This window comes from Pararge aegeria, chromosome Z (genome assembly GCF_905163445.1).
Source record: "Pararge aegeria chromosome Z, ilParAegt1.1, whole genome shotgun sequence".
Classification (NCBI taxonomy): Eukaryota; Metazoa; Arthropoda; class Insecta; order Lepidoptera; family Nymphalidae; genus Pararge; species Pararge aegeria.
In genome coordinates this window covers 10,044,536-10,072,090 of record NC_053208.1, presented here as the reverse complement: position 1 = coordinate 10,072,090, position 27,555 = coordinate 10,044,536, and the positions used below count along the sequence as shown (strand labels likewise).

The window sequence follows — 27,555 nt, the reverse complement described above, 5'->3', positions numbered from 1 at the left end:
AGTAGAACGTTTATCAAAAGAACGCAAAAGTTACCCAAGTTATTGAAACAAAGGGGGAAGCCAAAGAAATGAATGTCCTTAATTTTTTTCACCAGCCTCGTGCGTCAAAGCCAAATATAAAACGGACACGACGTGTTTATTCGACACATGTGACTTTTTTCTGAAATCTTATCGGTAAATACAATTACTGAATAAAAATTTACCAAGGCCCTCAGCATAACAAGCGTTTATAAGTTGTTATGACATCGGCTTCTCTTTCGGGGGCCGAGTTTGAATCCCGGCACGTACCTCTAACTTTCTAAGTTATGTGCGTTTTATGAATTACATATCACTTACGTTAACGGTAAACGAAAACATCGTGAGGAAGTCTGAGAATTCTCACAGTAAGCTATAACCGATTCAGGAACCCCTTTTTACTTCTTTTAGCGTCAAACTAACTCGCCAGATTCAAAGTCAAAGTTCTCCTTATTCAGATAAGCACATAAATGGCACATTTGATGTGTACATTCACTGTGTATATTACATAAAACATATGTATATTGTAGTGAGATGATGACGATTACTGTATAAACACCTAAAACCAAAGCTGTGGGGGTTCTAAACGCGGCCTAGGTCTAAGTAGATGTCCTCAACAAACTAAGCCGAGTCTTTTGCTATCACCATCTCACATATTCATTTAATACTAAGTTACAATAATCCTAATTCACACCCAAGCTGTTTCATCGTTAACATAATCCTTTATACTTTCCCGACACCAAGACATCCCGATTGAAATTCCATACGGGATCGCCGATCGCACAGAGCTTGGCAAAGGTTCAAAGAAGTGAGGAATTTACTGCCCTAACACAACCCGCCACTGTAGGCTTATAGACCTACTGTAACTTCTAACCTTAGATTAACTAGTATTCTACTAACTGCGACACTAACATGGCAGAAAGTCCATAGCAACGGGTACTGCACCGGTATCCACTGAACTCATATTCAAAATGGTGTAAGAAAATTAAAAATGATCCTTCGTGATAAAATGATAACTATAATAATGGAAAATAATGATAGAATACATGATCAACGGATAATAGATACTTACCAAAGCCCATTTATTTACGGCGATTAGATATAAATCGTCATTCTAGATTAATATAAATCGCTTCTTATTAGGAGAGTACTTATTAACGCTACTGAAATATAAAAAAGTGTGTGCGTGTAACCTTTACGCGCGATTGAAGTAAAACTATTATTATTATTTATTGATGAAAGAGTAAAATACTCCTGGGACTCCGCCATTAAATATAATATTCACTATTTCACTTTATATTCTATTTAAAATTCATTAATATCACTTTCACATTTTATAAATATTTTCATTTGATTAATAGTATTCTATTTTGAGTAGAAAATTGAAGGGTAGATCAGCAAATGTCAATATAACCTTGTCATTGAAAATAATAGAATGTCGCGATCGTCAGAAAATTTATTAATAATTTATTTATTACGAAAGTAATACATAGACAGAGATTTTCAAAAAACTTTGCAAAAAAATTTTTTTTTAAACTGTTGTATTTTTATTTAATTTGCTATTCACAATTGATCCGTTTGAAAGCATTCGAAATAAATAATTCTAATCGATTATGATATTTGCACTAGCTGGCGTATAAGTCAAGAAGCGTGGAGTATATGACGTGTACTTACGACCAATCCAAATTAATAATTTGAAATTTTTAAACAGCGGAAACTACACAGACGTCTGACGTAAGCGTTAATTCCGTCATAAAAAAATCTGAGTTACTCCCTAGTCGCGCCTAAAGAAGTTTTACTTCAATAATTACGAAAGTGCGTACTTGTTACCTTACCTTCTGTAGCGATCTTGATGTTATATGCTCGTCTTCGCAGCAATCAGATCTAGTCGATGTTTGGCATAAAGATCTGATATTAATGAAAAAAAACGTTTCCTGCAGGATGTTTACATAACTCAAACAAAAGTCGCGGACAACAGTAGTAAGATATTTCTAGTAAAGTCCGCGATTCATTAAAACAGCGGGCGGTTCCAATGTAGATCAGGGTAACTGCACATGCTTTTCAATGTTAAATTACATACCTATAAACCAGTTCCTTAGGTAAGACGATTGCCAACATGTGTCAAATCAATAATCGCCAGCGTGAGTATAAAACTCTCTACACCCCGTTTTAATTAACTAAACAATCTGCAATACATATTAGTTTTTGTTTAGATTGTTTTGTTGATATTAAAAAATAACAAATACTTTCATAAAGAATATCCCTTTTTTATTTAATTATTTTTATTTATTACAACACATTTGTTTTTCCTCTATAAAAAAAAATTCTTTACAGTAAAAAGATATGAAAATATTTTTCACATAATACGACAAATTCGAAAAATTAGAGTATAGGCAACTTTTATACACGAGATACTCCTTCAATGGTAAACTCCATAAAAAAGAGGTGCACATACGAGTACGACTTTGTGACCTATATCCTATATATAATATATTTCTCACTAAGTTTATAAATATAGCAAAATTAGTAAGAAAACAAATTTATGTTTAATTCTGGTCGAATAAGCAATAAAGATAAAAATGTTCTGTTATTAGTAAAACCATGCATCGTATATTATGTTTAAAAATTTTACACTTTTTATTAATTTTGTAGATATGGCATGAAAGTATATACCTACATATACTTTTAATAGATAAAGTGTCGTAAAAGGATAGCAATAAAAAATCTACCATCAGATGATTTCGGATTAGATTTATTATTAATTTGTGCATAACAAGGGCAAAGCGACTAACACACTTTCAGATCTATGATATTAGAAGTGATAAAATATTGCATCATCGATAAACAGCTTGGATATGAACTACTCTAACTAGATAGCTAAATCTTTTTGTACATTGATATAATATGTTACTATGTGAGACCGAGTATGGTAAAAAAATATACAGTGCAAAGTTTTTTTTGGGTAGTTCTAGTATCTTAGTCCAGTGCTTGCCAGGATAATAAGGTCTACCATTTTGGTGGTGTTTTGTTTTTCATCAGGGTGAACCTTCGTTCACGCTGATGAAAAATATCTATCTAAATATATCGCTGTTGTTCCATAGAGTTATATTGACCAACTCTTAAAAGTGCTAATGTGGCTTAACAATGAATATAGTTAGATATTTCCTCACAGATTTTTTAACGTGGTAATGAATACTTTTTAATCATGCAGTAGCTATTTAATTTTTATATATCAACAAAATGTTAAATGATGAATTAATAAAGAAATATTACAATTCGATATAGCTCATACTCTCGTCATAGCTTTGACGGCCGATTGGCGCCGTGGGCAGTGACTCTGCTTTCTGGGTCCAAGGCTGTGGGTTCGATCCCACAACTGGAAAATGTTTGAGTGATGAACATTTATGTTTTTCAGTGTCTCGGTGTTTTTCTGTAAATTATAAGTATTTATGTTTATTATTGTTTTTAAATATTCAACTTAATATCCATAACACAATCTGCACTCCATTTAATTCGGTGCGATATGTGGTATCATCGTAGTATACTTATTGATCAGCTCATGGAAAGCGTTTTGTGATGATAACGCGAGTTCTTTGATTTCTGTTCACTCAAAAAGTGCACAACGCGCCTAGAGAAGTTCCTTATTCAAAAATTGAGGCCTTTGGCTGACTGTGCAATGCTACTTGCCTTGTAACGTCTTGCTTACAGACAAGTTGAGTACCTAAACGAACAACTGAATTTAAAGTAATAGTTAACGAAAGTAATAGAATTAAAAGTAGAAGTGGAGCCTGCAATGCTTATTTCTGCCGCCAAGCAGTATTGAAGTGTTCCAGTCTTAAGGTTGGCTTAAGTGAACCAGACACAGTACGCAACTGCGCTCCGCATTAGTCCGTTTCTGGGCTGCGCCGCCTCGCTCCGCTCCGGTGGACGTGCAGCCTTAAGCCCCCATTCTGAGAGGATACCCGTGTCCCCTAGTGGGCCGGTAATGGGTCGATGATGATGATGAAAACACCTAATTACTTTACTGCGTGTGGTAAAGCACATAAATAAAAGTCGGAACTGCCTGTCATTCCATACTTTACTATTTTTTTATGTTGATATTTTTTGTTTTGTAAGGACAGGATTTCATCAGGTACCATTGAGTTATATTAATAGAAAAAACACAAACCGTCACTACTTACTGTATTCCGTTCAGATGAAGTTGTTTACTTAGTTGCATGCTAATCTAAAGCGCGTGTAAACTTGAACGAAAAAAACTTTCAAATCTCGAATAGACTACGTCGCATTTTTATCAATAAGTAAATACGGCACGATGTTCAGATTAGGCTATACGAAAATAAATAACAATGGTCAGGGATAGCTTGATGTGTTCAGTTAAAACATACGTCGACAATACAAGGTTAGCCCAGGTGCTCCTTCAACGTTTAATATATACATATATATAAGCAGTATAGTATAATAAATTTTTTGCACGCCTCATAAGCGAAGCGTTGTGGTGGGTATTACTGTCAGTTTACGCATACCGAGTGATTCTCCAATATTAAAATGTCACTTTTTTTATACTTTATTGCTTTTATAAGTGAATATAAACAGACAAATGTTGAGAAAAAACACTTTTATTACTTATTTTTAACACACATGATATTTTTGAAAATCTCTTTTTATTATTTAAACTAATTAAAAAATAGTTTAAAAAGTCTGTCTTGGACGTCCGAGTGTCTGTATGTGCGGATTCCGTATCTTGTGGTCACGATAACGAGCGAAATACTTCACTTATCGAGTTGGTTTTGTTTATAGGCTTCAGTATTTTGAGGAATAGAAGCCTATTACTTTTCACGGTATAATTAGATTTAGTTTTTTATTTTACAATTGGGACCAAGGAACCAAGGTAATTACCCTCTGATGGTAAGTGGAAAACCATCGCTGTACAAAGTGCCGTCCCGTGTCCATCAACCTTCCCCAACGGCCTAGTTTAAGCCGGTGACGTGTAAAGAGCAGCGGAGATTTTGTGCAATCCTGTTGGTTAATATTTTTCCCTTTCTCGGCTCCGCTGCCTCGCTCCGCTCCGGTGGAATGGCAGCCTTAGCCGTAGCCTACCACGCTGGCCAAGTGCGGATTGGTAGACTTCACACGCCGTTGAGAACATTATGGAGAACTCTCAGACATGCCGGTTTCCTCGCAATGTTTCTTTTCGGCGTTTAAAGCAAGTGATATTTAAATTAATTAAATTAAAAACGCACGTAACTCCGAAAAATACGTGTCGGGTTTCGGGGCTTAAACTCGGTCTCCAACACTCACTCGGACAGGAAAACCGAAGTCTAACCCACTAGACTATCACCGCTTACTAGGCTTAACGCAGTTTAGACAGATACCGCCAATTTTCCGATATGAAAAATTAATTATTCTTTCTTTACTTCCTGCAAGGCGCTCGTATGCCATGAGTAATTGCCTAAGAATGATCGTATCAATTTCTCGATTTCACACTGTGGGTTAATAAAAAAATAAAAGCAAATCGATCAAGCCATTTCGGAATTTTAAAGAACAGCAATTTATTTTTTGATTGTGTATAAAGATAATCAATAATCCGTAATCTCCTATCAAACTCGGATATACTAAAATGAAATACCTACCCTAAGTTCCGATAGGTACATTATCTATAAAAAAATATAAATTGGCAGTGTCCATGTGTTGATATGAAATATTAAATTAACGCTTATATATTTATAAAATATTAACGACAGCATTCAGCTTCAGTTACTTCTTATTCGATGTTCAACACCACTAAGCTCAGAAAGGGTTTTACTAATCACAAAAGGTTGGAAAGTTACACAAAATATTTGATAAATGGTAATAATGTTAATAGAATTTCGGGCGAAAGGTTTTAGAAAGAATCAATGGAAAGATAAAAACTTTACTTTTTGGATAAAAAAGCGTCACAGTAAATATACAACGTGTAACGGAATTACTTATTCGGAATACGGAATATAATTCTCAGTTTTTACTTATGACAACACTATTGAAGATAAAATACCGACAACTGCAAAGTACCTACGCTACGCGACGCGTACCTAATAAAGAGGCGGGAATAACTTGATTTTACTTTTGCATGTGGTGTTAGGGCTGTATCTGAGTAAACCATTGCAATATTTCAGTAAAAACTATGGCAATGGTTTACTGAAAAACGTTCCGGTCTCACAGATAAGTCTCAGATCAGTAAATAATGCACCTATAAAGCCTCTAAAGTATTATATCGGTTTTTATTTACACGTTGTATACGCTAAATTTACTTAAGAAACAAGCTCATTTGCACGCTCATTTGATGTCAGAAATAATTCTAAGCGAACGTAGTGGCGGGCAACTCCTATATCAGATAATTACATAAGATGTCCTTTAGGCAAGGTGAACATGTACGAGTAAAGTAGAGGACTTAACGGCTGCACTTTTACTACATACAATAATTAAGTAACCGGTCAACATTTATTAAACATCTTATTTAGGGCAATTACATACATGCATACTTAACGATAATGAATTAATGATAAATCTATTGTGATTTGTGGATCAACGAGTAAATAAGTAGATAGGTACCTAGTGTACCTACTACCTTTATGTTCCAGAAATTTAGAGCTGATTAATGATGATTAAGGTACTTATTTAATCATCATTATCATTATTAGCAACCCAGTACGAACCCTCGGCCCGGGTCTCCTCTTAGAATGAAAAGAAAATACCTACCTACATTATGAAAATCGGTCAGGCATGAAGGTTTACTACTACTATCTACCACCTAAATTAAATGTTTTTTAAATATTTTAGTATTTTCTCTGTAAATTCAAGTGGGTCCTATCAGTGGCGTGCATTGGGTTTCTAACCAGGGTATGCATACACCAGGAAAATTGCATAAAACGGCACAAATTGTTCTCCTATTCGAGTTATATATCAATGTTAGGGTATGCAGTGCTTTCGTACATGTTTGGAGTGCACGCCACTGGGTCCTATCCATTTAGTGATTCATGGGGCAATTGGCTATTTCTTCTGCTGCTGCCACACATCTTTCAAATAAACTGTCCCTAAATTATTATATAGATCCTCCTATATTAATTAAAAGTGTTTCCATTCTGAGTTTGATGATTTTTACAGATTAAATTCTTCTTATTTTTTTTTTAATGAAAAATACACAATAATAATAAAAACTTTATTGATAACTATGATATATTAAAAAATGTATACAACAATATGAAATAAAATAATATGCTCTAGCAAAGGCCATTTTGTTCAAAATATCCCAAATAAGTAGAATACAAAATAATTGTCAAAATTGTATAGCAACAACAAATTGTCTACTAAACTAGCTTAGAGTACCCATATCAGTCTTAAATAACGATCTACAAGTTAGCGTGGTACTTTTTGAATGGAGCAAGGCCAGCGGACACCTTGCTGCCAAGATCTGGATGGACTTGTGTCAAAAGCTTAACGGCACGCTCTTGAATAAAACCAGCAGCATCCTTCAAATTTCCGACGAGGTTTGTAACAGTGCGTTGTTTTTCAGCATCGCTAAATACTTGTTTGTATAAAGCTGTAGCCTGTGAGAAGTTGTCTTCACTCTGGCCACTGTCATATTTATCAACATCACCGCTCACGTTGTATCTTGTCTGTAGACGGTGGGCTCGTGGGCACTCTTGCGGCCCAGAGAATGAATTGGGGAAATAGTTTGGAGCTTCATTTTGGTTGCTCATGGCTTGTGGCCCATCACGCTGATAATTGGAAACCGTTACACGGAATGGACAGTTCACAGGTATCTGAAGATAATTAGCACCAAGACGGTGGCGGTGGGTGTCACTGTATGCAAATAGACGTCCTTGCAACATCTTGTCTGGTGATGGTTCAATTCCAGGTACCAAATTAGATGGGCTGAAGGCTATCTGTTCAACCTCTGCAAAATAGTTTTTGGGATTTCTATTCAGTACTAGCTTTCCAACCGGTATAAGAGGATACTCACTATGGGGCCAAATCTTTGTTAAGTCAAATGGATTAAACTTGCAACCCTCAGCTTGGGCCATTGTCATTACTTGGATATAAAGGGTCCATGATGGAAATTCACCTTTTCCTATAGCATTATATAGATCTCTGATAGAGTAATCGGGATCTGTTGAAGCAAGCTCAGCTGCCTTATCCACAGGCAAATTTTTAATACCCTGGTCAGTCTTGTAGTGGAATTTGACCCAGTGTGCTACTCCTTGGGCATTGATAAGTTTATATGTGTGAGACCCATAACCGTTCATGAATCTGTAGCCATCAGGGATGCCTCTATCACCAAACAAATATACTAACTGATGCATGGTCTCAGGTCTCAAGGTCATGAAGTCCCAGAACATGTCAGGATCTTTTAAATGGGTGGCTGGGTTTCTCTTCTGAGTATGAATGAAGCTTGGGAAGAGTGTGGGGTCCCTGATAAAGAAGATAGGTGTGTTGTTACCAACTAAGTCCCATATTCCATCATCAGTATAGAACTTGACTGCAAATCCTCTAGGATCACGGACAGTGTCAGCTGAACCACTTTCACCTCCCACAGTTGAGAATCTAACAGCAATTGGTGTTTCTTTGCCAATAGTCTCAAAGAGCTTTGCTGCAGAGTACTTGGTGATATCATGAGTAACCTTAAAATAGCCAAAGGCACCTGCTCCTTTAGCATGTACAACTCTTTCTGGTATACGTTCTCTATCAAATGATGAAATCTCATCCAAAAATTCAACATCTTGTAGTAGAACTGGTCCATTCTTTCCAACAGTTTGGATTGCAGTCTTCACTCCAACCGGTGCACCATATTTGGTGGTGATGTATCCAGGTGAGTCCTGAAATGTTAAAAAAGCTCAATCAATATTTTAAAATACACAGAAGAACCACTACACATGTCTTAAAATCATTTAACAGCTGTGCCTTGCAGTATACTTATTAAATCGGCTACCAAACACTTAATAATTTCTTTTGGACTGACCAGATTTATTGCATTCAAACAAACAAACAAATCCTCTAGCTCTAAACAGATGTATATAAATAGGCAATAATATAATCTCACAAAATATGTCCATTGCTTTCAAAATTTGTATTTGTAAATGTTAGACAATTTACTTAAAATAGACACAAAAACCACCTTGAGGAAAACTTTATGTAGCAAGTCAATGATAAAATTTATTCGCTAAGCAGAATATTGTATCTTACAAACCGGGTTCCAGAAATTTCTCAATAATTAAAAATAAAATATAACATATAAATATATAAAATGAACATATTTTGTATGCAAGTAGTAAGCTGTACATGGGCATTCCGGAAGTTTGAGCAATATATAATAGTATCAATCTTATTAAACACAATAATTAACTAAGTATATTAAATGATTACAAACATTGCAACCTTCCATTTAATCTTATTTCCATTGAGCCAATAGCCACAAAATAAGTTATTTCTAATATATTACCTCTTATTCTATTTAGGAAATTAACAATGGTTCATTTTGTTATCAACATCTGTACTTTGATATAGAAAGCCAAAGGTCAATCCAGCATATTACATATAATAAATGCACACCCGTAACAATCAACAATATTGCTAAACAAACTATATCAGGGGCCTATATTAGAATTCAGAATAAATACAGGTAGTGAATAGTACATAGTTCATTTCACGATGATAGTGCAAAAGCTGTATACATATTTAGAATTATTTTTAATGAATATTAATGAGATATGTATTGAATGATGACTGGACTCTGAATGTGTTACAAACTAGTTAATTGGTTCCATGGAAAACTACTATAGGAACAGGGATAGTGGGCAGATTAATTAAACAAAGTATATGCCATATCTTACCTTAACTAATTTCTTAAAGTTGACAAGTTGGTCAGTCGCGGGGTCTCTTGAAGCCATTTTGTTTTATTTCGTGCCTGCTGTACAAAGGCACTGAACTATCTATACGGCGTGGCACACCGTTTCACAATAACTGCAAACCGCTCGGTCTACCCCTATATATAGAATCGGTTGCGATAAACAACTTAGTTCTTTGCGAACCGTCGTAGATTGCTTGGAATCGCACACATTAAAGTGAATTAATAATTACGACTATACACGAACTAATTTATATAGTAAAAGGCGAAACTTTAGTGGGATTTAAGGAACACAATTATTAACGTTAATGAAAACAATTGACAATGATGCCTAGGTCGACTACCTAGTACGTACCCATTGAAACCAGGAATTTAAAATAAATTCAAAATCAATATCTTAATATCATTTGTAAATTGTACCTAAGTACAAAGCACAATGCATTATCAGCACCGATAGTAACATATTAAATCAATGATCAGCACAATGTACATTGTACTTAAATAAATGAATGTGATAAGATGCTGATTTTAATTTTTAATGTCATTTTTGGTGCACTTCGCCCAAAAAGGATTTAAACTAAGATACCTAGTTTAAACCTTTTGTCAAGATTGTTGAAGTCTTAAAAAAGTCAGATTCCCGAGCCGTAAAACTAAAATAAATAAGAAATTTGACAGTTGACCTCAATGATCGAACTCTAAGGCGTGGTTCTGTATATTTATCTAGTAACAATATATAATAATAATTTTTGCGGTTAGGTAGTGCGGCTAGTGCCATGGACTTCATATAATTTCATAGTATAATATACTGGGACGTAGTACAGTTCCTGGATTTTCTTTGGACATACCGACGAAACGTTATATGTTATATGACGTTTTATCCATGGACGTATATATGTATATATATATATATATATATGGAAAGCACATAATGCCGGCCGATGACTCATAGGTACGCCTAGAATATTAATGTAGATTCCCAGGCTCCCATTCCCTAGGTTTTGTTTTACAATAAATAGACTGAATTAGGTAGGTATATCGATAATGTTATTTTAAAGGTTATTGTCGGCACTCGTCCGAGGAAGTACTACCACCATGTTTGATTCTGCCGCCCAGCAGTAGTAATAGTATTCCGGACTAAAGGCCGTGGTGGCAGGTGTAATTATAGGCTCATGAGGCTTCTACTTGAGGCCATCAACTTGTATTGTAGATGTTAAGCGACACACACAAAGTCATCACACTCCTGTCGATGTACCGACACTGAAATTGAACAGACTATAGTGTAGGATGATCGGCTGGGTCGGTCAATTATTAGGTATTATTAGGTACTATAAAATAAAATAAAATCTTCAGGTAGGTGTAGGTATTCAAGAGGTGTAAGAGACAAGATAATGTTACCCCTAAGTTATTATAACATTTCATTATCCACTTATAAAATATTTGACTTACATAAGTTAAATAATCAATAAGTGGATTTGAGTATTGTAAGTAAAATATAATATAGAATCAGGGACTGGTTAAGTTTCTAGGGGGAAAGATAACATACACAACTAAGTTACGAGTACAAGAGTACGTGTACCTATTATCTAATCGACAGTTTAAGGCATTGATTCAATATGTTACTATCGTTTAAAGTACTTATACAACATTCAGTGTTCATAATGAGTTTGATAGGCTTGATGACTCTTTATTAAGGTCATAGCATATGTATAAAGAATATAGAGTTTACAAGTATAACGTCCCGACAGTGTAGTATCGCGATCTACCCCAATAATCAGCAACAGCTAGGTAGGTGGTAGAATCTAATATTATAAATGCAAAAGTGTGTTTTTTTTGGTTTGTCTATATACTTCACGCCCTAATTAAGCAACCAATCAACTTGATTTTTGGCATAGATTTAATAGAGAGAATAACATACGCAACATTTTATACCAAGAAAACCAATGGTTCCCTCGGGATTTCTGAAACACCCAGATAAACGCGGACGAAGAACGCATTTGCTACTAGTAGTAAAAAATAATTATTTCTAGAACGCGGTATAATAAACATATAAATAGCTACTATATTAATTGTATGACTTAGGTACCAATTACTTATTTTCATTAAAAGAATCACCTAGTTAATTTGTATGGGGATCATTGGTAGGGTCAAGGCACCTATTACGGAAAGGTTGCTTAGTAAATATACGAGACAATTAGGTGTTCCAGTTTCCATAACAGATATTTTAACACTTATCAGTGTTTAAATACAGCTAGTAGCTTCACTTAAGAGACATCATAAGTAGGTATCTAACAAAACTTGATAAATATCGTGCATTAAATAATATGACACCAGTATATATGTGCCTACAAAACATCGAGTAGCGTGCGCAAAAAATGTGTAAATAGGCCTGAATCGCATTTATCAGTATCGATTCGCATTTTATCTCTAGTAAAAAGCTTTTTTCAATTCACATTTCAGCATACATTATTAGGTATGAAGACCACGGATGACCACCGTACCTGGAACTACACAATAATAAGTATTAGGTACACGGGTTGCGATTCGATTATGGTATATGATTCGTAAGCAAATGTTCTCGTCGCAATAAAGCTGCTGGTGGTGAAGTACCGGGAGAACACTTTAACACTCCAGGTTCGGGAAAAAAAATATTTTTAAGCAGTAGAAATTTAGCTATTAAAACATTAATAATTGCACTCGCCAAACCTATTAGCAATCGCCTCTTCAACATGCGAGTATTCGCAAGACACAAGTCTTAGACATTGATTGATCAACTTTTCGTTTAGCTAGGTACCTAAATACCTAATTACCTAACTAATGATAATTGTGGCAATAGACGTCATTGGGAACGTATTAAGTTAACCTAGTCGGCATAATGATATGATTATTTTTATGCATTTGTGCTTATGATCTTTGGCAGCATTGAGAGCACCCAAACCTGTGGGGCATAGATAGGTATAAGCTATCATGATAATATTATCTTATCATTATAATCCCTTGATTTATAACAATGTGAATTGTTTGCATATCTACCTAAAATACCTAGGTTCAATTTTCACTTGTATCTACCTATTACCTCTTCATTTTTTGCTCTTGGATCTAGATTATTATTTTGGGCTTAGATCATTATGGAGAAAATTCTCAAAAAGGAAAAAGTCCGTCAGCGTTAGCTCTTTTCTGTCAGTTTGTTTGTACTCCAACGGTGTGACATAGATAGGTCCTCAGAGATTACTGAGGTCGCATTTTACAAACGATCTGGACCCAACTTGGTACTTTACTGGTTTTGCCTTTGAGTTTGTAGATTTCCTTTGTTTGGTTTGGCCGATTGGCGCAGTGGGCAGCTTTCTGAGTTCAAGGCCGTGGGTTCGATTCCCACAACTGGAAAATGTTTGTGTGATGAACATGAATGTTTTTCAGTGTCTGGGTGATTATCTGAATATTATAAGTATTTATGTATAGGTATTATTGATTAAAATATTTTCAGTCATCTTAGTACCCATGACACAATCTACGCTTACTTTGGGGTTTGCTGGCGATGTGTGTAGTGTCGTAGTATATTTATTTGTTTATTTCTCATCTGGTATGTTTGATCCCAGGATTAAGTAGGTAGATATTTCCTACAAAGAGGGTACAAAGGGGCTTCTGGACATTTCCGCCTTATGACATCCGATTTTGACGGTTCTCTTATATTTAAAAGGTTCTGTATGATTTAAGTTGATACTATACAAATTTGGTGAAGAGCTGATGAGAATCTTCCGATTTAGTTAACAAAATGCACTCAATTTCTCAATTTTAGATTCTTTCATATCAAGTTTTAATATTATCAGACCTATTAGTAAGTAGGTAGGTTATAGAGGAATATAGCTATTTCAGCGCCAACAGTGCTATGAGAAATGAGTAAGGTCACCCTACGTTACGAGATGTGTCTTTAACTTTAAGATATTATGGTAGATATATAACTTACCAGCCTTCATTTATTGTTAAGTTCACTCAATTAAAATGCATCATACTAGGTATACCTAATTATTAAGTAGTTAAATACATAGGTACATATTTTTTAAACATATCTGTGCTATCAAGATGTTTACATATAAAAACGTAAACAGAAGTACGGCAGCGCACCAAAGTTGAAGCACAGCGCAACGCTATAAACGATGTACTACGATACAGTTATACCTACCTTAAGTACTATTATTGTATTTTATATCTAAGATAGAAGATAAGTACACACTCTCTATGTAGGAAGTACCAAGTTAGGCATCTGAGACTGGACCAGTCTTAACATGTAACGTTTTGTGCCTTCTGTCACATAATAGGTATTACGTATTTCTGCGGTTTATTGTATCTATATGAAGGTAAATATATATACTAACCACAGTTTCAAGTTTGCGAGACGGGCGGGGGCTAAAAGACATACCTACTACTTATCGTCTATCGCCGGCTGTAAACATATACATGCTAAACTACCTATATCCAACAAAACGGAGAAGCTCGATTGTATCTTCTTTAAACTTACGCCACTGTTTCTATAACGAATAGGACACCACCAGCAGCATTCGCTCGTGAATTCGTCTGCGTGCTTTAACATCCCCAAAATATTAGCATATTATCTAGGTACATGGTTCTATAAAAGGCATTCTATTTCCGAGGCACTGTGGTGAATGTCGCCAACAGTCAGTTCTTCACAGAGAAACTTAGTAACCTAACAATTCTTAGCCCGAACCGAAAGTGCGCTTGGCGGACTCCACACACCTTTGAGAACGTAATGGAGAACTCTCAGGCGTGCAGGTTTCCTCACCACGTGTTCCCTCACCTGATTTATTTTAATTGCTTAAAATACACGCAACTTAGAAATGTTATAGGTGCACTGGTATTCGAACTCAGCCCTCCGAAAGTGAAGTTGAAGTCCTACCCACTGGGCTATCAGCACTACTAACGAGGTAGTATTACTACTACTAAATATTTCTTAAAAAAATCACGATATTGTTAAATACCCTATGATGTTTAACGACGCAGATTGGCATATCCAGTTGCGTAATAAAAGGTCAAGATAACATATTTCACAATATGTTTTTATTACAACTCAGTAAATCATAAAATCATATAGGCATATTTAATTTAGTAAACTAGATATGAAACAAATTAGCACGTTAAACGTACGAGTAATTACATTTCTAAAGGTGTGATAATTTTTAAACGTTCCTGAAGCATTTGCAATTCGATTTGTTGAGTGTCGTCATTATTGCTAAGTTTAGACTACGACAGTAATTATAATAATAATAAATAAATGTACTACGACAATACACACATCGCCATCTAGCTCCAAAGTAAGCGTAGCTTGTGTTATGGGTACTACATATTATATATAATATACATAAATACTTAGAAAATACATATAACCACCCTTACACTGAAAAACATGAATGCTCACCACACAAACATTTTCCAGTAGTGGGGATCGAACCCTCGGCCTTGGGCTCAGAAAGCAGGGTCGCTGCAAACTGCGCCAATCGGCCGTCAAATAAGTGTTTATTCGTAGTGTATCTTTTGGTTGAAGAGTTTTAAATCTGGTTCGATATTTGTGTGTACTGTATAGAATACATGGTGGAATAGAATGGTTGGAGCAAAGAGATTTTATCAAAATCCATCCAGAAGGTCTCCATACAAAAGGCAATCCATCGACTTGCAATAGAATGCACTTTTATGACCAATATGCATACCCAAAATTTGCAAGAACACTCGCGTAAGCCGTACACTGAGGTAGGTGTAAGCTACTGGCCTGAAGTTCTCGCACAAGCTACTCGTGCAAGCTACATGCACAAATTACGTTACTGGTGCGATCCGCACATTTTTGCAATAATTACTGGATCACTCTATTTGAACGAGCGATGTGTGATGCCAGGTCCAATTGTAAAAGAGTATTACGGAGCAATCGCTGCACCTGATTCTCTTGAATGGGGCCTGTAAGAACTACAGTATTTTTATATGCCACTACAAGCTAGCCCTTGACAGCAATCTCACCTGGCGGTGAGTGAGAAATGGAAATGCAGGCTAAAATGGAAGTGAACTAACATGTTGGGGAGTAAGGCAGTTATTTTATATACCCTAATTGGTTTCTACGCAAATTTACCGAAAAATTAACAAAATACAAAAAAAAAACAAATTATCACACAAGTACCTAAAGAAGTAAAACGTATTCTAGATTCTGCGCATTAAAAATATAACAAAGAGACTCATCAACGGAAACTCCTAATTAAAATAACGTATTTACCTCATAAATTATTATTTACACGACGGCTCCACCGTTGGTACCTATGTACTGTAGAATTGTTGCACCACAAATCTTATTTATGTGCAATCTAAAAAAACTATGTCATGTTAAAAGGTCACTGAGCTTTAAGAATGAAGAATGCTCTGTGTTATGTGACTGAGCCGTTTACAATGAAATTTTTCTTTTTGCAAATGATTAAATTTCCTTTAAAGAATTTCTTTAAGATCAGTTAAGTAACTTATACTTTTTGTCTGATGGACTCTATTTACTCTTTCTCTTAGGCCGTGGCCCTAGCGAACAAATACGCGCCACCGAGCGATTTAGTGTTCCGGTACGCCGTCGCAAATTATAATCGTTAACCTTCTTTAACACTTTAGTGAGTTATCTATACTTATAGTAAAACTGTAATGGGTCGAATTCTGTACATTGAAGATATTCTAGATAGATTTTCGAGGGTACTCTATACCTCATCGATACTTTAGCCAAAACTGTAATTCTTTTTATTAATTTCGATCTGTCTGTCTGTATGAATGAATGAATACACTTTTATTGTACACCAAAGAAAAAAGTAGTTATAAAGATATAAACATAGAGCAAGAGAGTACAATTTGGTGGCCTTATTGCTACATAGCAGTTTCTGTATCTGAATTCAAAGTATTTTAAATAAGGTAAAACGAGGGTAAGTCCTCGGGACGTGTTTTTGTGATTGACAAAGTTTACAAATTATTTACGTAGGTATATAGCAAAATGCCCAATTAGACCATCAGTGCATATTTTACGTGACATGATATATAGATACGTTGTTTTTGGAACTTTCACAGCGGCGATCAATAAAACCTTGTTTTGCTGCAAAAAGAGGTAGAAAGAACTTAAATCATTTATAATCTATGTACCTACACTCTATTTCTTTTAACTTGTCCTAAAATGTAAACAAACTTATGAATACCTTTTTTGGACTAAAGTATGTTCTTAAAATATGATAAAAATCAAAATAAATAAAAATATACAAAATAAAAAGAGATTTTCTGTTTTTATTATTTTCTTAACAATTAAAAATAAACTTCACACTAAAAAGTAACGAAAAGATTGTATTTTATGACGGGAAAGAAAGGTAGGTAGGTACCTAAAGTCAAGAAAGACGGTAGGTACCTAAAGTCTTTCTTGACTTTAGGTACCTACCTATTTATTTAATGTTATTATTAACCATATTATGTTTGACTAGAAAGTACCTAGTCCTTTTACACGATTTAGGAAAATATTTTCGAGAGAAAAAAATTTCAGTTTTCTGTCTCTTAACTGTGACTTTATCTGAAGGTATTCCTTCCCATTCCCATAGAAGTATGTTTGAAATTTAACCTTGTGTTAAATTTCAAATTTACTTAACGTTTATTTTTAGAGTTTTGCGTATAGGTACACATTTGCGTATATTAAATACCGAAGAATAAACGCGTCAGCCAGTCCTTTGTTAATAACCAAGGAATATTTATTTGGATGAGCATCAGTGCGTTTTTCAAGATGGCCGACGTGCATCAATAAGAAGGGAGATAAGCTTGGATGAATTAAAAAAATATACTATAGGTACTAAGGTAATAATTAGATATATTTTTAGTATTTGTAGGTAGGCATAATATAATATAATAATCGCGAATGTGTTTGTCCGTTTGTCCTTCTTTCACGCAGCACCAGCTGAACGGATTGACGTAATTTTTTTTTTTCAAAGATCTAGTGTAGGTATAGACCTTTTGGTATTTTCAGGAAAATGTGATGTGGAAAGTAAACAAGCGTTGTACGTGTACCTACAGGCAGGTGGTAGGTAGGTAGGTAGGAACGTGAAGCGAACTTAGCGCGTACATATTAAAATTAACTTGATGGCATAGGTATGGACCTTGTGCGAATTAACTGTTTGGCGGTAAAACTGACGAGAACGTATTTATTTGCACATATTTACATATGAATATTATGTTTAAGTAGGCATTAGCATAGGTTATTTAGTCAATAGAAAGGTGACTATAAAAAACAAAATAGTACCTAATGTACGTCATATTAAATGCTTGAAAGGTGTTCAATGTTTAGATTTTGCTCAGATCTAGGAGTACCTATTTTTTGCACTGACAGCACTAATATGCCGCTATCTTGGCACTATTATTTCTGCTATTTTTTTTTTTCATATACTTTCATATGCTTTATACTTTTTAACAGTCATAATTTAGTTGATGGACCAACCAGATTGGAAACCTGATGGTAAGTGCAAAACCATCTCATATAAACAGAGCAATACTTGCAACGAAGATGTCCCATAAAGTGCCGCCCTTGGTATGTGCCCGTAATTAATATGGACGTTTGCATTTCCTGCGGGTAAAGATATTAAAAAACAGAACTGTCGAAAAGATTGGCTGTATCTACTGTTTTATTTAGGTCAGTGTTCAGAATAGACTAAAACATTTTTTTAATACGAATAATTCATCAATGAATAAAAGGCCATTTAAAAAAATACATTTTGGTAAGAAAATGTGATGCTTTTATATATATCTAATATAATATTACTATATACCTACATTAAATTATTGAATTTCAATTATCAGAAAATACATTTGTCGCGTTTTGACCATTTTGAGGCTAGATTCTATATAGAGGCCTGCGCCCGTAATTTCCGATCCATTACTATCCTTCTTTTGTTTCTGTTCTATAAAAAACTATTTTTTTAACTGAGGTTTATACTTATTAGTTTTATCTGTTTAAAAAGTCTAAAGTTAATAATAGACTACAGTAGGTACCTATCCTGAATAAATTATTGAGATGTTGCGGTTTAAGAAATTTTTTATTGTTTTCATAAGAACAGTATTCACTTACATGAAAACTTAAGCTATTACATTATAAGGTTTGCTGAGATTGTAAGTCAGAGCGTGCTACACAAAAAATAGACTTAATTCAACATGCCAAAAACAATTAATTCACATGCAGCTATCCGTTAAAAGTATACAATAATATGAGGGTAGTATGGTACCATTGTAACAAAATCCCACCATACATATTAAAGCTAACCTACCTACCTAGTACCTACTTATAATTTTTTTTCACGAAGATATTCCGTATGATAATTTAGAACATATAAGTACCTAAATCGATCTCTGCAGTAATAACCTATACTAGAATCTTTTAGAACATAACGCAAATTAAGCAAACTTTTTTTTGCAATCATAATTAATTTATTGACATAAACTTGTGTGGCACATGCGATACGGCGCGGCTTAGGAACATCGTCAATATTATCTTTATTTCTATCAGTTTTAAAAATCAGCGACACGCGTGACCTTTGTTAGCAGTTAAATGTCACAAGTGTCGTTGGCATGCAGTGGTTGATCATAATATACCCCAAATATAGAAAGAGGCCCGAAATTGCGCCCCATGCGACACCCATGAAGGAAAATGAATCCTGAGATTCTATTTCTTTTAATAAGTGTTAAGATCTATCTGAGATAGGAGGGAATTAAATTGAAGTCCAACGTGGAAAAGTTACTTTGAGTAGGAAGAGGTTTTTAAAGATTTGGTTATATAACATAAGCATGTTTTACTCTGCGATGCCATTATATGCTATTAACCATAAAAAAAAACTTCAAGACTTTACAGTCATCATCATCAAGATCACCCATTACCGGCCCACAACAGCGCACGGGTCTCCTCTCAAAATAATAAGGGTTTAGGCTGTAGTCGACCACGCTGGCCAAGTGTCGATTGGTAGACTTCACACGCCACAATACTTAGTAGAAATTACGTTTCTATATAAGCCTAGCTTTATAACGTCCTGTGTGCTATTACTAACATCTACTGCGATCAGCCCAGCCTGGTGTTTATGGGCAAACCCTAGCGATAGGAGAGGCCTTTAGTCATGCCTCTATAGTTTGCTTTTTTAGGCATAACGCCTTGAAACCTTTAACCCGTCTTTATATTTTTCGTTCTTGTTGTATTTCTTTATAAGTAAAATAATAATAATTCGACTTATAAAGAAATTGACGGCCTACTGGCGCAGTGGGCAGCAACCCTGCTTTCTGAGTCCATGGCCGTGGGTTCGTTTCCCACGAGTGGAACATATTTGTGTGATGAACATAAATGTTTTTCAGTGTTTAGGTGTTTATCTGTATATTATTACTATTTATGTATGTTATTCGTAAAAATATTCATCTTAGTACCCATAACACAAGCTACGCTTACTTTGGGGCTAGATGGCGATGTGTGTATTGTCGTAGTATATATTTAGAAAAAAAAAAAATCATTGTCGTACCTAATGTACCTAATTCATTAATCTTTTGCATCTGTACACTGGCTCATGATTATTTGAGAGCAGCATAACAGCAACAAACGTTTTTAACATTGTTGACAATCTGTTTATCTGTCCGGACTAATCTTTAGAATGTCTGAGTCGATTATGCTAGCACTTCCACAGCTAGAAGATAACAGGAGGAGTGTTTCTGTTTATTCCAAAAATCCCATGGTCCATGTTATTCAACGTAAGATACATAAAAATCTGAAATTACGCACATTGCTTTAAGGTAGGTAGGTATACCTCGGCAATCGTGTACAATTTATATTTTGATACTTATCTTTCAGTTATAGATTCTCTGGTAGATAGACATAATTTTTTATAGTTTTGTTCATAAAATTAAACACTAAAGTCTTATTTGTTTTTCGAATGTATCAACACCCAGCCATAGAACGGACAGCAAGATATGCATTTATCTTATCGAGCAATTAATAATACAATTTTTTTTATCAGTTGTTGGTCGATACTTTTACCAAAATAATAAAATTCCAACAAGTTAGTGGGTAAGTACCATCTTCCTATGCAAAACAGTGTTTCGAAACCGGAAATTTCCCAGTTAGTATAATATAATATATTTATATATGTCTAAATCTTACAACCTGTTTTGACTACAAGCTACGATAACGAAATAAACAACAATAAATTAGACGGATGTCCGTCTAATTTATTGTTCTAGTTTTAAAGGAATGTAACTTTTAGACTTTAGGAACAGCGCCATCTAGTTTACTTATAAGTCATAACATAGCTACACCATTCTGCATCAAACTCTGCGTTACGAAATGGTTAGGTTAAGTTAAGTAATTAAGTTAGATGGCGCTGTATGTTTTAAAATAAAATTTCATCGTTTAATTCAACGAATCATTTTTGTTGAAATCAATTGGTCAAGTGGGAGACCGACTCGCGCAGAATAGGCAACTTATCTTAGACGAGAACCTGCACATCATCCTCCTCGTCACAGAATTCTGATTATCACGTTGCAAGATGGTTAGAAAATCGCAAACAAAACCCTAGAAGTATGCCTTTCCAGTAATTTTTCATTTTGTGTGCAATCCCGCGTCTTATTTGAAAAAGTTAAGGTACGTAAAGGGCTGCATCAAGGTGCATTAAAACTTCCTTCGGTTTTTGAAGTCCATGAAATTGAGTAAATGTATAAAATCAGTACTAAAAACCTAAATATTAAATAGAATAGATTGCTTTGTTCGTTACTTTTTCGTTTTAATTTTTTTCTGGCTTATTAAATGATTAAAAAAATAATAAGGGGGAATAGCTGATAGTTACGCTGGCTTAGATTATTTTTTTAGATAGACCATTAAATATTCAAAAATGCTAATGATGTATCTGGCAGCCCTAATTGTAACGGATCAGAGAAATCAAAGCGTGCAAATGATACTAATGAACTTACGGAGCTGCGTTCCTAATTCCTCACGAACACGTTAATTATGGAAACACTCTTAATAATGACGGCTGTAACGATTGCGAACACGTCGCCAATATGTTCAGTTTACTGTGAAACCTTGTAAGTAGATTAACACTTCATAGTTTTTTGATTAGCTACACTGCCATCTGATCTGAGCTATCGAGTAGTATAAGCTTAATAATCAACATAAGGGTAACAACCCCTAGCACCACAACGGCAAGTATATATATCTAGCACTCCATTTTTAAAATCCAGACCTACGTAATGAGTTATTCTATATGTGGCGTACTATCTAATAATATACCTAAATACTTTGAGTTATAAACACGCTCTAGTAGAGTTTTAGGAGGCCACGACCACCAACAATGCTATTAATACGAACACTTGCGAGCGCTGTTAGCTTAATGTACGTATTAATGCAGGAAAACATTGATTTCATTGGTTTTTGCAACGTGTTATTAAGAGATCTTACTCAATGTCTCCTCACCATATATATATATATATATATATAAGTAACTCTTTTTAAAAAAAAATAGTGCTGTATGGATAAAGAAAGTCAATGGTTTGATTAATACCTACCAGTTCCGATATCAGAAGAAATAATAACGAAAAAAAAAATCGAAATCCCTTGTATTAGTCATTGAAATACTTAGTTGCTAATGAACAGTACGCTCCAGAACTTTAGATAGGAAAAGTAGAACAGATATTAAGAAACATTAAGGTTGAAGTAAAAGAAATCCGTATCCCTATCCCTACTTCCCTACTAATATTATAAATGTCAATGTAAGTTTTTTTGTTACGCTTTCACGCAAAAACTACTTAACCGATCCACATGAAACTTTGTACACATTTTCTTGGAAGTGTTAGAAGTAATATAGGATACTTTTTATCCCGACATTAAGTTCATTTCCTTTGGGAGAGGGGATGAGAGCGTTTGACGATTTAACACCATAACTTCGACAAATTTTAACTGATTTAAATAATTATTTTTGTACTATAGAGGTTATAATATGTGCTTAATTTTGACCAAACTTTATGTAGAACTGATGAATGTGGTTGGAGATAGAGGACAGAACTCCTCAGCGGACAGCAGCAAACCTCTCATTTAAGGCTTAACGATACAGAATACCTTTTTACATTTTTTTAGAACTACAACTAAATTGAATGCCACATCATAAAACAAAATCAAACGCAGACGAAGTCGCGGGCAACAGCTAGTATATTATAAATATTTAAGAAATAAGTGTCTTTACGAAAATAGTATTTTTAAAAAGTTTGGTTAATATTTTAATTTTGTCTTAAATTTTGCAGATTCTATAGCAGTGTATCAATATGGCCCTTTACTTGTCTGTGGTGCTCATTACACGGGCTAAACTCGAAATCCTACATCAAAAGGTCATTTACTACGTGGAACAATAATTTTCACAATAAAGAAAATAATGGCTTAAGTGTTAATTTAATGAAAGAAAAAGTTTACCAGGCTGAAGATACTATGAAGTCAGAATGTGTTACTCTTCAGTCGATAAAGTCTGTCAGAAAATATGGTAACATAGAATATAAGATAAACCTACAATCTAATGAACTTCAAAGCAACAAACGTCTTAGTAATATTGAGTTTAACAAGATTTTAAAAAAATGCATCGTAACTGTCCCTGATTTTATTTTGAAAATTCAAAACGAGAGAGGTATACCTAATAAAAAAGATTATTCAGCACAAGACAATATATTCTATGTAAATCCAAAAACTTCCGAATATGACAAGCAACCTGATTCAATTTCCAAAGAAGGTGTTCTCATTGCTCTTACACATTTGCCCGAGGATAGCGATATATTTTCAACTAACCGGTCTGTAAAATCCAGTACAATTATCTCTACTCCAGTAGATTATCTAAATCTTACAATAATGACAAACAATGAAAATAATATCCTGCCGACGGTTAGACAGTACGTTACGGAGAAGATTAGAACAGCCAAAGATATTAATGGAAGTATTGACATCCCAACAAAACAATCAACAGCAGAAAATTACAAGACTTTAAAAACCACTTCAAACAGTAAGACCTTGTATAATAATTCTTCCTTAAACGCTTTTCTTAACTCAACTTCTACTACTACTACAATTGATAACACAAATATTGTGAGTAAAAACTTCTTAGGAGAAAATGAAAATATAATTTCTAAAATAACTAAAGAAACCAATAATAAAACAACTAATTTTTTTTTTGATAATCAGACTAATGGGTTTTCTCCGAAAGGTAAAAATGATGTAAAAACGAGAGTTATTAATAATAAAAACCAACATAATAAAAATATGTCGGCTAAGAGTACACACGACTCTGTAAAGTTAGGATTATCAACGAATAATGCATCACACAATGAGATAGCTTTTAAGGATACAGCAAAAATATTTGATAATAGGAGTAACTTGAGAAATAATAGTTATAAGCCTTCATTAAGAAGAATAATCTTTAGAAAGTCTTATAATGAAAGCAATATTCCTATCGTAAGGATAATTAGTCAAGAATATCTTAATGACACAGTTTCGAGTGTAATCAACGGTACTGAAATACTCCCTAATGATGATTTCAATGAAGATAATATCAGTAACCCAGATGTACCTATAAACATTCAGTCTATAAAAATTAAAAATTCTACACAAAACGTTGCAGAAGGAAAAACTAATGATCAAAACATTAATGGAAAGCTATATTTTCTTAGTGAAAAACAAAAAATACCGGCTCGGTTTGTTCAAGAACCGGATGGAAATTTGCGAATAGGTTTAGACATATTAGCTTTTTGTAACAACAAGGATTCGCGAAATCAATCCGAATCCATTTTGTTATCAATTATATGCATAAAGAAGAAGATTTTGACTAACTAAACAAGGTATCTGCGTTGGTAAAAATAACTTTTTTTAATTTACTAATCATGGTCAACTGTACAATTCTGTACTCTGATTCAGCATAAAAACCCTAAGAAGACCCTATAGATTGCGATGCCCGTATTGCAAGACCTCTCTTTTATAGCACCTGTTTAATAAATAAAAATACCTGCGAAGTACTAGATAGTGTAATTCAGGTGATTTTATCATCTAACTTTACCCGAATGAAGGTTTTCGTATGAAAATTCACAAGTTTTCGTAAACTTTCAAGAATTCCCTCGATTTCTCCAGGATCAAACAATCTTGACCTGATGCAATGAACCAAAAAAATGATTTTCAAAATCGGTCATTTATTAAATGGCAGAGATTTGTGATACACATATAAAAAATATTCAACCGAATGTAAAACCTTTGAAATCGGTTCAATAGTTTAGTTACTTTAGTTTAGTTAGTAAGTATTTCTTGCATCAAGTATGATAAGTGAGAAACTAATGTAACCTACATTTGTTTCTACCGGCGATTTAATAAAATTTAAGAACACACAAGCTGCTAACTGTGACAGTGCGAATTGGAAAACTAATAACTAATAAGGCTGCCAAATTGAATATGCTGTGTTGTGCGATTATTTAAAAAAAAAATAATGTAATTTTTTGTTTGGTGTGCAATAAAAGTGTAAAAATTAGTGAATTAAAAATACCCTAAATAAAATTTATAAATAAATAAAATAATCAAATAATGTATCTATTTATATAAGGCAAATTAACAAAAATAACTAAACTAAAACAAAACTAAGTCATCTAACAAGTAAGTATTACTTAAGTATACATTGATATTTTGGAAAAACAAATTTAAGAAGTAGTTCTTATATTCATGAAATCATATGTCATTATTATAATCGTTATAACATTAATAAAGGGCAATTTTCTTTTTAATAATATATTTGTGATGAATTACGTAGATATTTATTTGGATGAGGATTAAACTCGTATTCATAAAACACCTTCGCAATTAATGCATTCATTCAGAATAAATTTGGTTCGCATAAAAAAGGTTCCAGTGAGCCAACCATTTTTAGAACTCGTAAAGGAGAACTTATTGGTCATACATATGTCGCCAACCTTTAACAGTTTGTTAAGCTGTCAAAAAAAGCCTCGATTTTGAAACATTCTTCATTGGTGCTATGCTCCTATTATTCTTAGCCTGATGATATATAGCCTATAGCCTTTTTCGATAAATGGACTATCCAACACTGATTGAATTTAAATCGGGCCAGTAGATTCTGAGATTAGCTCGTTAAAGCAAAGAAACTCATCAGCTTTATATATTATTAACATAAGCTATAATCGTTAACATTTATATGCTAACAATTTGTAAAATTAATTAATCCCTAGTCGCGCCTTAAGAAGTTTTACTTCTAAAAACCAACAAGAAACTCGGCAGCGTCTCTTAACTAGGAAAGAAAAATACACTTTTCGTTACCTTTGCAGTGTAGCATCTTTAACATTGGTAAATTAAAGTGTATGCTGGGTCACGCATCTCAAGTTTAGAGATGCATTTAATTCTATTACACGGGTGTGCGCGCATTAATCATCGAATATTTTTATACCGTAGTATACCGCTCGGCACTCGGCTGCTGTAGTTAAGCTTATCAGTAATTCATGTAAAGCGATACTGCTTTATTTGAAATAAAAAAAATTTGTAAATAACTAGTCAGGTGATAAGGGGAGGATAAAAGGTTGTAAGGCTATCAGTCCACCACGCTGGGTAGGTGCGGATTGGTAGACTTCACATCACCTTTGAGAACATTTTGGAGAACTCTCAGTAATGCAGGTTTCCTCACGATGTTTTCCTTCACCGTTGAAGCAACCATCCTTTAAATTTTTACGTATATTATGTTTTTGATGAGATATCATTACTTTTTGTTAAGGTTTCGAATCCTAAAGGGAGGATTTTTTTTAGCAATAAACGTATTATTTTATATTTCTATTAAATAATTGAATGATACTGGTACTTTTATTTTAATCTGACCATTATTTTACATAAGTTACAGCGTTAGAAATAAAGCCGTTTTTGAGATAGTCTCTGGGACAAATACCTCTCAAAACAGCTACGTTGATAACCTCTAAAAAGGTAAGGTGTAAGGTGTACCTACCTCAATTTGGCGCCAGAAGACTAGTGTTTTCAAACAATAAGCATTCCAACTTTTTACTTATTAAATATGCTACATCCTCTCTCATTATACGTAAGTATACTAATCTACATTGTTTGAAGTGATTATATTGTAATTTTAATATGACTTTTTTTGGCACGGTGGAAATACTTTATGGTATATTTATTTAACAGGACGAAGACAATATGCTCCCTCTCCCTTCCCAAGGGGTCTACCCGAACTAAAAACCCCCACGGCATGTCTCTGTTGAACGCTTTACTTGCTAGACGCCCAGGGAACCCATTGAATATTTACCTAATGATCCTGAGCTTGCGACAATACTCGCCGTTTTAAGGACTGCTGCCTTCTATATACGATGGTAAATGCTTTTCGCGAAAAGATTATTGACTGAAACGACTATCAGAACAATAACTGTCGACTAAACACTATCGATACTATTCTTTTTTTTTTAAATTTTAATTAGTGTTGTTTTAAAAATGTTGTGTTAATAAATGATAGAAATATCAAATAAACTAGGAAGAACGCGGGAATCAGCTAGTATCTTCATAAACCTATTATTATGTATAACATATATAAATGTATAAATATAATACTTTACTTAACATA

General features: G+C 34.1%; 1 protein-coding gene across 1 annotated transcript; it reads right to left on the bottom strand.

The window, feature by feature from the left end:
• Positions 1–7,221: 7,221 nt before the first annotated feature.
• LOC120636204 (catalase) lies at positions 7,222–10,125 on the bottom strand. Its single transcript, XM_039907565.1, has 2 exons — positions 9,882–10,125; positions 7,222–8,867 (listed from the first exon to the last, which is right to left on the bottom strand). The coding sequence occupies exons 1-2, from the start codon at positions 9,936–9,938 to the stop codon at positions 7,401–7,403; spliced, it is 1,524 nt and encodes a 507-aa protein (XP_039763499.1). The 5' UTR covers positions 9,939–10,125; the 3' UTR covers positions 7,222–7,400.
• Positions 10,126–27,555: the final 17,430 nt, after the last annotated feature.

Excerpts from the sequence above, each read along its gene's own strand:
- LOC120636204 (XM_039907565.1), bottom strand. The coding sequence starts at position 9,938 with ATGGCTTCAAGAGACCCCGCGACTGACCAACTTGTCAACTTTAAGAAA. Across the intron at positions 8,868-9,881 it reads ACTTTAAGAAATTAGTTAAG|GACTCACCTGGATACATCAC; the intron begins GTAAGATATGGC and ends TTAACATTTCAG.